Source organism: Pelophylax lessonae, assembly GCF_965119305.1.
Source record: "Pelophylax lessonae genome assembly, chromosome: 2".
NCBI classification, from domain to species: Eukaryota; Metazoa; Chordata; class Amphibia; order Anura; family Ranidae; genus Pelophylax; species Pelophylax lessonae.
This window is the reverse complement of record NC_138769.1, coordinates 451,420,366-451,436,577: the sequence shown is the minus strand read 5'-3', so window position 1 is coordinate 451,436,577 and position 16,212 is coordinate 451,420,366. Positions and strand designations below refer to the sequence as shown.

At 44.3% G+C, this 16,212-nt stretch overlaps 1 protein-coding gene across 1 annotated transcript in view; it reads right to left on the bottom strand.

The window, feature by feature from the left end:
• LONRF2 (LON peptidase N-terminal domain and ring finger 2) overlaps positions 1–14,537 on the bottom strand; it is a 96,987-nt gene extending 82,450 nt beyond the window's left edge. The window contains exon 1 of the mRNA XM_082246002.1: positions 13,262–14,537. Coding sequence (XP_082102128.1) covers positions 13,262–14,024 — 763 coding nt within the window. The 5' untranslated portion in view covers positions 14,025–14,537. The remainder of the gene's footprint in view (positions 1–13,261) is intronic.
• Between the last annotated feature and the right edge of the window lie 1,675 nt (positions 14,538–16,212).

Here is a 16,212-nt window from a genome sequence, read left to right as displayed (position 1 = left end):
CAACAAAGGAGTGACTACGGGACAACTCTGTGAATGTCCTTGAGTGGCCCAGCCAGAGCCCAGACTTGAACCCAATTGAACATCTCTGGAGAGATCCGAATATGGCTGTGCACCAACGCTTCCCATCCAACTTGATGGAGCTTGGGAGGTCCTGCAAAGAAGAATGGGAGAATCTGCCCAAGAATAGGTGTGCCAAGCTTGTAGCATCATACTCAAAAAGACTTGAGGCTGTAAAGGTGCTTCAACAAAATATTAATCAAAGGTTCCGAATACAAGTGATCTTTCATTTTTTATTTTTAATAAATGTGCAAAGATTTCCAACAAACCTTTTTCACATGGTCATTATAAGGTATTGTTTGTAGAATTTTGAGGAAAATAGTTAATTGAATCCATTTTGGAAAGAGGCTGTAACATAACAAAATGTGGAAAAAGTGAAGCGCTGTGAATACTTTCAAGACACTGTATATCAGTTTGCGCAACAAGAAAACTTACTAGATGCAGGCACGCTAAGCCTAGGTTCACACAAGATGTGATCCGAATTCACAGCTATTTCGCTGTGGATTTGGCACAGCATCTAAATTGCAACCCGTCCATGTAAACTGATTGCGGAGTGTATGATAAGTTAACGACACCTCGCAATCAGTTTGCAAAGCGCAGCGCGATTTGCAGAATCGGATCGCATTGGTGTGAATAACCATGCAATCTGATTCTGGTGTGGTAAAAAAAAAGGGTCCTGCACCAGTTTGGAGCGAATGCGGTGTGATCCGAGCCATACAAATCCATTGCTCAAATCACACCCCAAAGACACTGCATGTAACTCTCACAGGAATGTGCTCCGATCGCAGTGCGAGTTACATGCGGTGGGATTAGGTATGTAAAAGTTATTTTTCTGATACCCTAGGAAAAAAAACAAGAATTTAACCCCCACAATCCCAGGGGTTCAGTTTCAAATATCTGAGTAGCAACCAGTGTAGCTGTAATAACTGGACTCAGACCTCCCTCTGCTCATTAGCTGTAACATAAACTACAGCACTAGCTATTGCAGCAAACACAACTGTTCTTGCACACCAGTGTTAATTTTGGCAGCAAATTTCAATTTAGTTTTAGTCTTAGTCTTAGGACTAAAATGGCATTTTAGTTTTAGTCCTATTTTAGTCTTCTGCAAGTGTTTTAGTTTTAGTCGTATTTAGTCGACTAAAACTCCAGTATATTTTAGTCGACTAAAACGCCCTACATTTTAGTCGACTAAAACTCATTTTAGTCATCTATAATCAAATGGGTGTAGTTCAATTGTAATTTGTAATGCATCATTTTAAGCATTTCTCTACAATTTCCAAACTCATTATATACTACTGCTGGTCCTGGAGTGAAAAATCTAATACGTTATTATTTATGCTTTGAGCATGCACCAGTGTTAATTTTTGGCAGCAAATTTCGATTTAGTTTTAGTTATAGTCTTTTGACTAAAATGCCATTTTAGTTTTAGTCGTATTTTAGTCTTAAGACTAAAATGCCATTTTAGTTTTAGTCGTATTTTAGCCATCTGAATTGTGTTAGTCGACGAAAACGTTTTAGTCGGTTTTAGTCGACTAAATTAACACTGCTGCACACCGGACACCTTTGCAGGAATGTCACCACTTGGCAAATAGCTAAATGCTGGACACATGACCAATTACTAAAAGAATTCCAGTTTTAAGAGCATCGTGTAACTTTTAAAGCAGTAATGTAGAGGTCAGAGAAAGGACTCATTGCGTGGCAGGGGACACAGTCTTCTGAATGCCAAAGAGGCTTTCAGAGGCTGAAGCACTAGGACGAAGGAGTGGTGAGAGAATCAGGCTACACAGAGAAACATTATGCCTTGTGGTCAATTCACTAAGGCTGGGTTCATGATGGTGCGTTGCATGAACCATACTGATTCCTGAGCAGGTTCCCGCACCGCATCAGAATCACAGTCAGCTCACACTGCGCTCTGCGAACCACTGATGGCGTCAATATAAAGTTAATGACACCCCCAAATCGGTTCGCAGAACGCAATGCTAACTGTGGAATCAAATAGAAAAGGGTTGCATGGGTCTGATCCCCCATGCGATCCGATTCCATCTGATTCTACAGTGCAGACAAAAAAAAAAGGGTCCTACACTATTTTGGTCCCAATGTGATGTGATTTCAGCCATACAAACTATATGGCTGAATTGGCACCACACAGACATTGCATGTGATGTGCACAGGAATGTGGTGCGAATCACATGGGATGTCTGCAATCACATTAGTGTGAACTAAGCCTAACAGATAAATACCGCATTCATTTTTGAGTTAAAAAAACTCATGCACTATTTATCTTAACAGTAGTCAATGTACTAAAAAACATGCGTCATTTACCGAATGCATTAAATGTTTACGTTTTGCGATATTTAACTCTTACATTTTGCGTTATTTTTGGCATTGTTTTTTCCACAGATTTTTTTTTTTTTTTTCGCAGGCTAACACTGCACCAGAAGGCACACATCAATATTGTGAAACTAGGAAAACATTCTAGGGTGCTTTCATTCACAAAACCAACCCCCTTTGATGAAATGTTACAATTTATTTCCATTCCTTAAGGCCTCTTACACACGATACTCCTGTTTGAGCATCTCCTTTTTACCCGTAAATTTCAGGCGTATTTATCTTATTGAAATGTGCGCATTTTCACACATTTGCGTGCATTTTTGCGCATATGCGTTCGCGCATTCTTGTAAAATATGCAAATTAGCATTTTCTCAGATCAACAGTATGTTCGCGCGCGTTCATTTGTTCGCAGTTGCGCAAATTTGCGCGCATTAGGCATAAATTACTGTCCAAAAATGCAGATTTTTCTATTTTGTTTATATTAAAGCGGAGTTCCGGGCACAAAATCGATATTTTTTTTTTGTGCCCGTCCGCTAGTTCTGCATCACCTGAAAAGGAATTGGATAGTTAGGTTTTTTTTTTTTTTTTTAAACTCACCTTGTAATTGAAGATCGTAAATACTCACCTCAGGGTACTTCCTCCCTCAGCGCCGTGGCTCCGCTGTCACTTCCTGTCTCGCGATGATTCCTGGGAGCTGAACGTCATCGCTCCCAGGAATCAATGCGACGGCACCGGCCCCGCTCGTCACTTCCGGGCAACGCCGCATTCCCCTGCTAAACAGCTTCTGGGCATGCCCAGAAGCTGTTTAGGAATGCGGCGCCGCACCGGAAGTGACGAGAGGGGCCGGTGCAGGCGCATTCTGGGAGAAGAAGACGCGGAAGAAGACGCAGAAGAGGACCGCGCCGGCTTCAGCTGCCCACAAGAGAGATGGAAACGCTGTGGAAGAAATTTTATAAGTAAGTATTTCTTCTAAAAGGTAAGTGCGAACCGGGACAGATCAGAGGCTAGCCATTGTGGAATGTGCTAGCCCTGACTGTCCCGGGGGTATGTTTGTTAAAAAATGACATCTGTGCCCGGAACTCCGCTTTAAATAATTCATGGCGCTCATTTACGTGCCTGTGTGCATAGGCACATTACAACGAATGGGCTGTATTTTAGCTCAGGAAAAAGAAAAGCTGTACTGAGCTTTTTTAAGCTGCAATGTGCAAGAGGCCTAACTCAGGGCAGACCATTTTCACACTCATATATTGTATACTTTTACATTCCTGGCCAGTGCAGAGTTTAATTGTTATTTTGTACATTTCTAAAATACCGCCAGCAAACACCAGGTGATACATAATGAATGTGTGTGTTTTTTAGTGAATTGATTTAATGGTTTATCTCACTGTTTTAACAAATGTGTGGTATTTACCTCACATTCCATATTTTATTTTGATGAATTGACTCGTTTATCATCTCATACGATATCTCCGAGTCACGCGATCCTAATATCGCATGCGCTAACCTTTAGTGAATTTAGTGAACCTTTAGTAACTCTCTTTAAAAAGTATGCAAACCCTGAATCTAAAAGTATGTTCCGCAACAGGTATTTGTGCATACAGATTGCAATATTTTCTCATGCAGTGATATTTTACATATAAATCCTACCTAAAGATCCAGCCCCTCTGCAGTGTACCCAATCAGAGTGGCAACGCTAAGCCACTGCCTTCAAAGCACCCGATCCGATCCGTCAAATCTGGACGGATGGAAACCCAGCGGATCGGATCCGATTCCCCCATAGAGATCTATGGGGCTGTGACAGCTGTATCCACGCACACAGTGCGGAGAACAGCGGTCATTCTCCTGCTCAGCGGGAGATCGCCGGATCGAAAGAAAATCGGAGTCCGTTTGACGGACTATATGTGTGAAAGAGCCCTTAAACGCTTCATGCTGCATATTTTAAATACCATCGGTACCGTAATTAACCACTTGCCGACCCGCCGCAGTACATATACTGGGATGGGCTGCAGCTGCATGCACTGCAGCGTACCCATACATCGCTGCCTTTTTGGGGCGCATGCCCTCACCCGTCAACTACCCTGTAAGGGCTCACACAATACATACATTGCACATTGTTAGGCACACAAAAAAACCTTGATTGCCCCTAGATGTTAACCCCTTCCAAGCCAGTGTCATTAGTACAGTGACAGTGTATAGTATTAGCACTGATCACTGTATTAGTGTCACTGGTGATGTCAGTGGCAGTTAATCAGTTTCCATAACGTGTCAGTTAGTGTCACTATCACAGTCCCACTATAAGTCGGTGATCGCCCTCATTGCTAATATATAAAAAAAATTCCAGTATATATTCCACTGTTTAGTAGACACTCTAGTTTTCACACAAACTACTTAGCATACACTTTTTTTTTTTTTTACAAAGACATGCAGAAGAATACATTTTTGCCTAAATTTATGAAGAAATTGTTTTGTTTTTATTATTTTATTTTATTTATTGGATATGTTTTATAGCAGAAAGTGTAAAATATTGATTATTTATCAAAATGTCTTGTCTTTTTTAAATTTATATGATTAAAAAAAAAAAAAGCAGTGGTGTGCAAATACCATTTAAAAAAAGGCTCTATTTGTGTGAAAAAAAAATGAATATAAATTTTGTTTGTGTACAGCGTTGCATGACCGTGCAATTACCAGTTAAAGTAGGGCAGTACTAAAATAGACTGACCATGAAGGGGGTAAAATCTTCCAGAGCTCAAGAAGTTAATCAACCCCCCTCAAAGAGTTAACCACTCCAGCCAGTTCACATGGGGATCACAGACACTGCCATAAATGCTGGGGGTTATTACATAAGATAGCACCATTGCTGGGGATTATTGTTGCAGAAACTGACAAGAATCCTGTGGGTTATTATTGTCCAAATTGGCTGCTGTTTCTTGATCCACCAATGCTTGGGATCACATTGGCACTGATGCTGGGGGTTATTACTGCTGCTGCTGACACCAATGCTGTGGATTGTTAAACTGGCACTGATGTTGGCGGGTATTATTATGGAGACTGCCATTTATGCTGAGAGCTGGGTGATATAATTGCAGAAACTGGGACTGATGCTGGTGGTCATTATTATCCACTTGCTGACCGTATCACATGTATGGCGGTTCTGCTGCACTGGATCAAGTACTAGGTACATAATCTGGCACTCCCAGGTAGGTGGCACACGCGCACCCTGGGTGACCTGGCTGTGCTGTGTTAATACATAGCAGATGCCGATCAGTGGGTGCCGGGCCAATGGATGACCACCAGCACCCACCGATCATTGGGAAGACACACAGGACAGACCTCTGCCTATGTAAACAAGGCAGAGCTCGGTCCTGTCAGCGGGGAAGCAAAGCTGCATTATTATTTCAAAGCACTTCAAGTACCTCTAATAAAATATATATATTTAAAATGTGTGAGCGCACTCTGTTTTTATCGCATTAAACCTAATTTCATTTCTATTGTTTTAAGTATTTTCTTGTTTTGAAATGACACTGAGTCTTTCTTTATCCCCGGGGTGTGCAGTTTGCCATCTTCACCCTGGGCACCGAATGACCTTGTCCCAAGCACCTCTCTACACTGCATGTTGTACAGCGTGTCACACTTCTCTGCACTCTTGTACATTTTATACTACCCACTGTGCTGTACATTATATATTCCACAACTCTCTATTCTGTACACTGTGCTGTACAATATATGTTCACAAGGCTCCATTCTGTACACTGTGCTGTACAATTCAGACTTCAAATCACCGCACTCTATACACTGTGCTGTATGTTCTGTACCTAGCACCACTCCACAATGTATGTTATACAATTGTACACTGTGCCACCCCTCTCCATACTCTTGTATGTTATATCCTGCACACCATTCCACTCTGTACACTGTGCTGTACATTATACATTCCACAACTCTCCACTCTGTACACTGTGCTGTACATTATACATTCCACAACTCTCCACTCTGTACACTGTGCTGTACATTATACATTCCACAACTCTCTACTCTGTACACTGTGCTGTTCATTATAGATTCCACAACTCTCCACTCTGTACACTGTGCTGTACATTATATATCTACAAGACTCCACACTGTGCTGTACATTATACATTCCACAACTCTATACTCTGTACACTGTGCTGTACATTATACATTACACTACTCTCCACTCTGTACACTGTGCTGTACATTATATATCTACAAGGCTCCACACTGTGCTGTACATTTCAGACTTAAAGTCACTCCACTCTGTACACTATGCTGTATGTTCTGTACCTAGCACTACTCCACAAATGTATGCTGTACAGTTATACTGTGCACCACACCTCTTTACACTTTTGTATGTTCTAAACTGCACACCACTCCACTCTGTATGCTGTGCTGTACATTATATATTCCAGAACTCTCCACTCTGTACACTGTGCTATACATTATATATTCCTACCCGTGCTATATTCAACAGGGCTCAGCTTTGTTCACTGTGCTGTACTATTATACAATGTTCCTCTCTGTAAACTGTGCTGTACATGTACATTATATATTCCACAAAGGCTAAACTCTGTACATTACAGGCTTTGCACAGCTTTACTCTGTACTCTGTGCTGAATGTTCTGTATTCAGCACATCTGTACATGGTACATACCTCACTTCTCCACAATTTACTATATTCTATACTCTGTACAGTGTGCACTACACTCCACATCACTCCACTGTTAGCTCCAGTTCACACTGTGCGATTTATCATGCGATTTGGCCGTTCCAAATTGCATGAGAGGTTGCACCCAATTGTCGGCAATGGAACCATTCAAATTGCCAAAACTCATGTCGCAGCGACTTTGAAAAAGGTTCCTGCCCTACTTTTTGACTATTTCTTTGTGACTTGCATAGACTTCTGTTGCATGAAGTCAGCAGTGCAAAGCGCACTGATGTGCGGCTTTGAAAGCATGCTGAAGTAGCGCAATTCCAAAGCCGCAACGGTGTGAACGGAGGCTTATATACATTATATATGCCACACCAATCCTCTGTTTATACAATGCTGTACGCTACTGTGTAGTGCATTCTCTGCCAATGTATAGTGTCCCCAATCAAACTCACCGGAACCAAGAATGTTACTATTAGTTAATGAGCCACAATTCTCCCCTTTTCTTTGTATGTTTGATTCGAATATATGCTTACATCAACACTAACACCAAGGTTTCAGTTCACAGACAGACTTTAGCCTTGACGTTCTCTAGGAGCCAGAAAACAATTTTACCCGCTTCTGCCAAAAACAACCGAAGAACAGCCTTTGAACACTAGAAAACATGTTCTTTGACTACTTAAAGTGGACGTTCACCCTAATACTAAAATTTCTAAATCTACTGGCATTAAGTGCCGGTTCACATTTCTGCGATGCGGGAACGCTGCGAATATACAGCGTGTTCCCGCATCGAATTTGCACCCCTGGCAGTTCACACTGCCATATGCGATACGCTTGAGGGTGAGAATTAAAAGTTAACGACACCCCCAGATCAGATCGCATATCGCAGTGCGATCTGAAAGTTCGCACAGAATCGGATCGCACTAGTGTGAACCACCATGCGATCCGATTCTGCTGCGGACCAAAAAAAGGGTCCTGTGCGTGTTTTATTGCGATTGCGGTGCAAATTCAGCCATACAAACTATATGGCTGAATTTGCACCGCACAGACTTCGCATGTAATTTAGGAGCAGTATGTTCCAAATTACATGCGATCTCTGTGATCGCACAAATGTGAACCGGCACTAAGAATCAAAGACTAACCTTTCTAGCCCTGTAAACTAGAAATAGCTATCCATACATTTAATGAAGCCACTCCGGTTTGGCCTTCATTGGCGAAAGCTCTACAGAAGAGACAGCCGACAATGGCTGGAAAATGACTGGTAAGCGACGTCACCCATTGAGTTACAATGGCAATTCTGTTGCCGGCTGCCTCTTCTGCACCCGCCTACACAGAGAAGCTGCCACTGACAGCTCCGCGTGGGCCTGGAGCGGCTTCAGAAAAAGTATGTATAACGATTTCTTCTTTACAGGGCTAGATAGGTTAGTGCTATGCTGGCCATACACTATACGAAAAATCGTTTAAACTCATTTTAGAAAAAACTAACACTCGGCCGTTAGAGCAGACGATCGCGCCATCATGTAATGACCGATAAATCATTCAATGGACATAAATGAATCTGTTTTTTGTTAGTTTTTTCACATTTACCTACTGTAAACAGATTGGACGAGAAACACCTTTCAATTTATTGTTAGTTCGGCAGAAAATTACCAAACTTGTCCTTCGTTTTTTCGGCTCAAAGACGTCACAACCCATTACCGATTTGTGCCCATTAACTGTCCGAAAAACTAAAGAGCTGTCCAAATGACCAAATCTTGGCTGATATCTCGTATAGCGTATGGCTAGCATTAGATTGTGGATGCCAGTAGATTTAGAGATCCAGGGAATAATGGAAATTTTCCATTATTCATCACTGGAAAAGTGCCCCCTTACATTAGTGATCAGTAGAGAAAAGCCCCCATTGATTGACAGTCAAGAGCAAAAAGACCACCTTACATTGGTGGGAATCGGAAGAGGGTCTTGGTAGTCAATAGCAAGGGTGCCCCACTTACAGATAGCTAAAAAAAAAGCTAGAATCGCTAGTTACTTAGGGAAGAATTTGCTTCTTGCTCAAGGAACCTCCTCCTACCTCTTGAAGAACCCTAGTATTTAACGGAACCCTGGTTGAACCCATAAGGCTGTCCACCCTTTCTTCAAACTTACAGAGATATATCAAAATAATGTACATGCACTAAAAAGCAAAGTATTACTAAAGGCTTTTTTAGGCCATACTTCTCTTGTGGGTCACGGGCACTTTCTTGTGTTCACCTGTGACCCAGAATCCGCCAACAGCGGGCTGAAGCCTGCTTAGAGCTGACGTCACCGAGCCATTCTAGGCACTGAAAGGATCCCGACAATATTGCCCTGATAAGGTCCTGATCACATTACTGAGAGCATAAGCCTGCCACATCTCTCTCCCTAAGACCCCGTTCACACTGGGGCGATCCGACTTGCCGGGGCGACCTCACAGGTCGCGGTGCGCAGCTCGCACCGCCACCTCGGAGCGGCCGGCACGGACTTCATAACATTGAAGTCAATGCAGGTCGCCCCAAAGAAGCTCCGGACCCTTTTTCTAAGTCGGAGCGACTTGTGTCGCTCCTATTAGAACGGGTCCACAGCTTCTCTATGGCAGGCGACCTACGACGACCTGTCAGGCGACCTGGTCGCCTGACAGGTCACCCCAGTGTGAACGGGGTCTCACTGCTCTCAGCTCTGAGTTGACCAAAGAACTGAGCAATCAGTGGTCAAGGGATCTTAGAGCTGGAGGGTGACAGCTGCAGCATCAAACTGATGCTGCAGCAGGGAAATGGGTATAGATGTTTGTTTTGTCTATTCCCACACTTCTCCATTTTGAACTGCATCAGATTTGCATGACATGTGAACTAAACCGGCTTTCTATGGAGCCGGTTCACATATCTGCAGTGCAGATTCAATGGGAATTCAAAAAGAGTCCTGTGCATTTTCTGAGCACTGCAGTGCGATTCAGATGCGAATTCCAGGCTCAATGCCTTCCATGGGAAGGCATCTGCATCGCACATGTCCTCAGTTTTGAACACGAACTGATAAAATATGGAAAATATGGAAATATGCAATATATGAAAATGGATTGGGGATACCCCCAATCCATACCAGGCCCTTCAGGTGTGGTATGGATTTTAAGGGGAGCCCCCTACCAAAAGTGAAAAAAAAATGGCATAGGGGTCCCCCCAAAATCCATTCTAGATCCTTATCCGAGCATTCAATTTGGCAGGCCAGGAAAGCAGGGAACAAGTGAACCACACCAGGCCACATGCCAACAACAAGGGGGGGGGGGTGCTTTGGGGAAGGGGAAGCACCTTGTCCTCATGTTGATGGGGACGAGGGCTTCTTTCCCACAACCCTGTCTGGTAGTTGTGGGGGTCTGCAGGCAGGGGGCTTATCGGAATCTGGATGCCCCCTTTGTCAAAAATTGTCTCTGCTTTTATTTATTTTTGACACTTTTTTGGTGAATGAGTAGGAGTATGTATGTACTCCATGCTCATTAACATGGGGGGCAGAATCTGAGGACCCCCATCAACATGGGGACAAGGTGCTTTGGGGGAGAGCCCCCCTGCCCAAAATCACCCCCCCCCCCACATGTTGAGGGCATGTGGCCTGGTATGGGTCCAGAGTGAAAAAAAAAAAGTATGCAGCGTTTTTTGCTCGCACAGTGCATAATGATGCATGGCAGTGTGGTACTGTTCTCTGTGGTGTGCTGTAACATCAACATGTGCATAAGAGGTACTTTGGTCATAGTATGCTGTAGTGCCTTTGAAAATGAATGGAACTGCAACATGCTAATTTATTTGGTAATGAGCACTGTGTTACCATAAGACACTAGAATGGAGAAGTATTGAGTCCCTAAAGCAGCTCTGCATACTGTTATGAAATCACCTTATATTTACATTTTTGCTTTTACTTCTAATTACTGTTTTTCCACTTCCTGGTTGAGTGAGCCCTGGTGATTTAACCCTGGCCTTACAAATGTATCCTGGGAGGGCTACAGCATCAGTGCCTTCCCCCTTTACATGATCTGCACTGTCACATCTTTCAGGAAGCAGACCCAGAATTCCAGGTAATTTCAAAAAGTAAAAGAAGATGGATTCATCAGGTTTTGATGAAAATGGTCTTTGTGAGAAGAATGAGGAGCAATGGCTATTTAAAGGAGAAATACAGCCAAAGTTTGTTTAGCTGTACTTCTCCTGTGGATCACAGGAGTGCAGTTGCTTCTGCACCCCTGTGAACCGTTTTCAGCAGACAGCGGGCTAGATACCGCTGTCAGCTGATGTCACAGAGTAGGTCCAGGTGGGGGCAAAATTGAACCAGAATTCCAGGTGGTTTCAAAAAGTAAAAGAAGATGGATTCATCAGGTTTTGATGAAAATTGTCTTTGTGAGAAGAATGAGGAGGAACGGCTATTTAAAGGAGAAATATAGCCAAGGTCTGTTTGGCTGTACTTCTACTGTGGAGGATCACAGGAGTGCAGTTGGTTCTGCACTCCTGTGGCCCATTTTCAGCAGACAGCGGGCTGAAGCCGGCTGTCAACTGACGTCACAGAGCAGGTCCGGGCTGGGGCGAGATTGCAACAATAAAGTTGGATTCCCCCCACAACCCTGTACCAGTACCCGACTCAACCTCTCAGCGAGCTGCTGAGAGCCTGAGCCAGAAGCTCCCACCCCCTTCCCAGCCCAGCCTTTTAGGCCCCTTTTCTTACTTATGCGACGTGATTTTACCGCGATTTTGCCGCGATTTTGACACGACTTTGCCGCAATTTTGACGCGATTTTGAAGCAATGGCTATGGCTCAAAACACAATCAAATCGTGGCAAAGTAGTGCAGGAACTACTTTGAAGTCGGTGCGACTTCAAAACGCACTGATATGAATGGGGCTCATTGAAAATAATGGAGAACGACTTGTCATGCAATTTTGCGGTCTAAAATCGCGGGACAAGTCGCACTAGTGTGAAAGGGGCCTTAGTGAACACGGAGGGGGGGGGGCAGAGCAGAGAGCCGGTGACTAACAGTCACCAGCTCTCTACTCATGGACCACTGAGAACTAAGCAATCAGCAGTCTTTGATCGCTCGGTTCTCTTAGAGACGGTGAGGGACAGAAGCAGCATCCACCTAGGTACTTATGATTTTGAAACAAAAAAAAAAAAAAAAAACAGAACTTCTCTTTTAAAGAACAAAGAGCTTGCAAACATCTCAAAGTATCTGTTTGTAGATTGTTCTTATTCAACATTTCTAAGGCTTCTTTCACACAGCCGCTCCGTGTGAAAGGTCCGCTGTGGGACTTTTTTTTTTTTTTTTTCCACGGAGCGGATGACATTTCTGTCATCCGCTCCGTGTGCCCGCATATCATCCCATCCGTTTGCGGATGATATGCGGACATAATGTAAGTATATGGCACTGCGGATGTCAGCGGATGACACCGCTGACATCCGATTTTCCTTCCTTTCCGTTTTTTACACGGATGAAAAAATAGGGTTCTGTTCCGTTCCAAAAAACGGAACAGAACTGAAAGGAGGAAAATCGGATGTCAGCGGATGGTATTCCGCTGACATCCGCAGTGCCATTGACTTACATTATGTCCGCAAATCATCCGCAAAAAAATAGGATGATTTGCGGACACACGGAGCGGCCGTGTGAAAGGACCCTAAAGGTACCTTTATGTCATTTTTATAATAAAGGTAAACTTTCTCATTAAAGTATAACAAATGCTCCAAGCCTTCTGTGCTCTATCCATAAGCGCCGGTTCACATTACCGCGACGCTACTTGCAGGGGCGACCTCCGAGATCGCGGTGCGAGCAGCGCGCCGCGACCTCGGAGCGGCCACCACGGACTTCATAACATTGAAGTCTATGGCGGTCGCCTCCTGGTCGCCCCAAAGAAGCTCCGGACCCTTTTTCTAGGTCGGAGCGACTTGTGTCGCTCCTATTAGAACGGGTCCGCAGCTTCCCTATGGGAGGCGACCTGCGGCGACCTGTGAGGCGACCAGGTCGCCTCACAGGTCGCCCCAGTGTGAACCGGCACTAAACTAAAAATGTTTTTTTAAAACAAAAAGTTTCACACATAGCAGCAAAATAGATACCTGCTTTCTTTTTCCAACCCTTGAACAGAAAATGAAAGTTAGAAATGTTTTTTTGCTATGACCAACACCCTTTCTTCAGTTTGCCCAATTTTTTGCCCAATATCTCTGTAGGCCACTTACCCAGCTCCAATGCCGTGTTGAATTTCTCTAATGCACCTAAGAAATTGCTGTTCTGCTGTAAGAAATCCCCTTCCACAGACAATCTCCGTACCTTGGTCTCTTCACACAACCACTTCTCTAAGAGATTTCCAAGCACCACGTTTACCTTCAAATCCATGAACAGTGCTTCATGCCCCTCTGCTTTGCTTGGAGCCCTATAATTGCAGCAGTGGCACTGTGGTGGCTTCTTTTCACACAAGCATCTTTTACAGAAAGAGTGCCCACAGACCAAAGAGACAGGGTCCAACAATAGGAGCTGGCATACTGGACAGGAGAAGAGGTCAATGTTTTGGGACGGTTTAGGAACCTCTGGTGGGCCTACATTGCAGGGGGCTTGTACACCTTGACCTTGTCCACAACTACGCAAAAGGTCGCTCTTTGTTTTGGCAAAGGGCAATTTCAGTTCTTTTTCTCTGATATTTTTAGCAATACTTTCTACTAGAACTCCAAGCTCCTCAGGACAAAGTTGACCTAACATTGCTGCCTTGGTGTAAGAGTCCAGTGCATCGGTCACTCGCCCGGCCAGTGCCAAGGCACCCCCCTTCTTCAGATACAAGCATCTTTGAGGCTGAGGCAGCTCATCCAGCTGAGAACCGTAGATCTCTGCGGCCAATTCAAAATTGCCAGCCTTGAAGGCCTCTTCAGCCGCCCCAAGCATCTCTGAGCATAGGCTGGGGAGGTCAAGGGAGAGCAACTCAGAACGTTGCAAAGATCTCACCTCCATTCTTACAGAGCTCAATATGCGACTTTCTACATTACAAGAGAAAAGCCAGGAGGTTTACGGTGAGAATGGGAACAAAAGGATCCTGGAGGTACGCGGTCCATCAGTCTTATCGTACTGGTCGCTGTGACCGCTGTCTACCCATAATTCAATCATAAATACTGTAACGCTAACGGAGGCTTAAGAGTCACATTGCAACATTCTTTCCTGGGATGAGTTTCTTTGTTACAAGTCTATTGTTAGCAAGCTCTAGTTCTTTGTTACCTGTGACAATGGATCTCCTGATTACACTGGCACAGTTCATGAGTTGGTGTTACGTTCCAAGTCCCTAAAACCCACTGCACAATGTGGGTGAGGGCCATCCCAAGGCAGGATCCTGGCAGGGAGTCCAGGTTGGTGGCACACTGGCATTGTGTTCCTGGAAGAAGAAGAAGTGTGTATGAAGGAGATCAGCTGAGCTCTTCAGGATTGCAGGGTGACAGGACAAGATGAGGAGACAAGTCAATGAAGCTGCATAGTGGAGTCAGATTGGGGATGGCACTCCCTACACCATGCCCTCCTCTTCCTCTATGGGCACTCACTTTCCAGGCCTGATGTGTGATGGGCAGTAGATGGGTACTATATGTGTGTGTATACCCCATATAGAGATCACTGCTCGCTCTGCTCCACCAATCCCCCTCCCCTCCCTCTTTGTGAGCTCATCACATGGGGAGGGCAGCCCTGACATCACAGGGACAGCCTTTTAAAGACACCACTGCCATGGCAGCACATGCCATTCACATGGTAAGATGGGCAGTACTGGCGATCGATCGATCGATCACACAATTATTATGCACACGATTGCCGGAGAAGTGACAGCCGCACCCATTGTACTGTATAACAGTGCTGCTCCTTCAGTGAGCGGGTTATAGACTTTACACGTGTATTCCAGGGCACCCTGCTGCTGCTACTGCTGTGTGATTACATGCCGATGTCCCGTACAGAGCGCCCATGGCGGGTCACTTATTGTCTACACGTGGTGGGACATTGATCGTGATGACAGAACACACAGTGTGATGTGCAGAATAATAATAATCATTGTGCTGCCCCCTAGTGGCCGCACAGGAAGCTCAGCTACTAGAGAATGCTATGGGAACACGTGAGGTGATCGGCTATTGGCTGCCCCCAGCCTGCACTGCCTTATATAAGCGGCTCGGAGATGCTATACAACGCTTGGCTCGCGCTCGCACGTCATGGGGCTTAGTATGATTAGTAATGGCTGCCCATAACAGCCTGGTCTGTGTGACTGGAATGAGGGCGGGAAGCACTCTGCTTTACTGCGCTACGGTCTATGTTTGCTACCTTCCATGGAAAACATTTCCAAAGCTAAGCTCTCCCTCCTTATCTAACTAAAGCTGGGCATACACTAGCCGAAATATCAGGCGAACTCATTTTCGAAAAATCGGCCGTGAGAGCAGACGATTGTGCCTTCATGTAATGACCAAATTTCAAAAGATAAATCGTTCAATGGACATAAATGAATCCGTTTTTCGTTCAGTTTGTCACATATACCTAGTGCAAACAGGTCGGCCAAAAAACACATTAACCTTTCAATTTATTGTTCGTTCGGCAGAATTTTCCAAACTGTTCCTTCGATTTTTCGGCTCTGAAAAGTTAAAAACGATTTTCTATTTGTGCCCAATAACTGGACGAAAAACGAACGATCGGACCAAATGACAGATTTTTGAACGATCTAATGTATGGCCAGCATTAGGCTCTATTCACACCTGAGCGTATCATTTTCAGGTGTATTTTTGGGCTTTTTACAGGCGTTTTTTGCAGGTGTTTGGAGGCAGGCATTGACATCTAACAAAAATGCTTGTAATCAGCCAAAAAAGAAGCTCATGTACTTTTTTGAGCTTCAGGCATTTTTCTTCTGAAGACAAAACGCTCATATGTGAACAGGGGCCATTGAAATGAATGGGATTTTGCTTGTTGGGCGTGTTGAGACTTCTGAGATGAGCGTTTTACGAGCTGAAAAACACTCAGGTGTGAACAGGGCCTAAAGGTCCATGTACACTGTACCTAACAAACACTACTATAGGAGCTCCATTCACACCTGAGCGTATCGTTTTCAGGTGTTTTTTTCTGGCTTTTTTTAGGCGTTTTTTGCAGGTGTTTGAAGAAGCAGCTCAGTGTTAACCTATGGGTT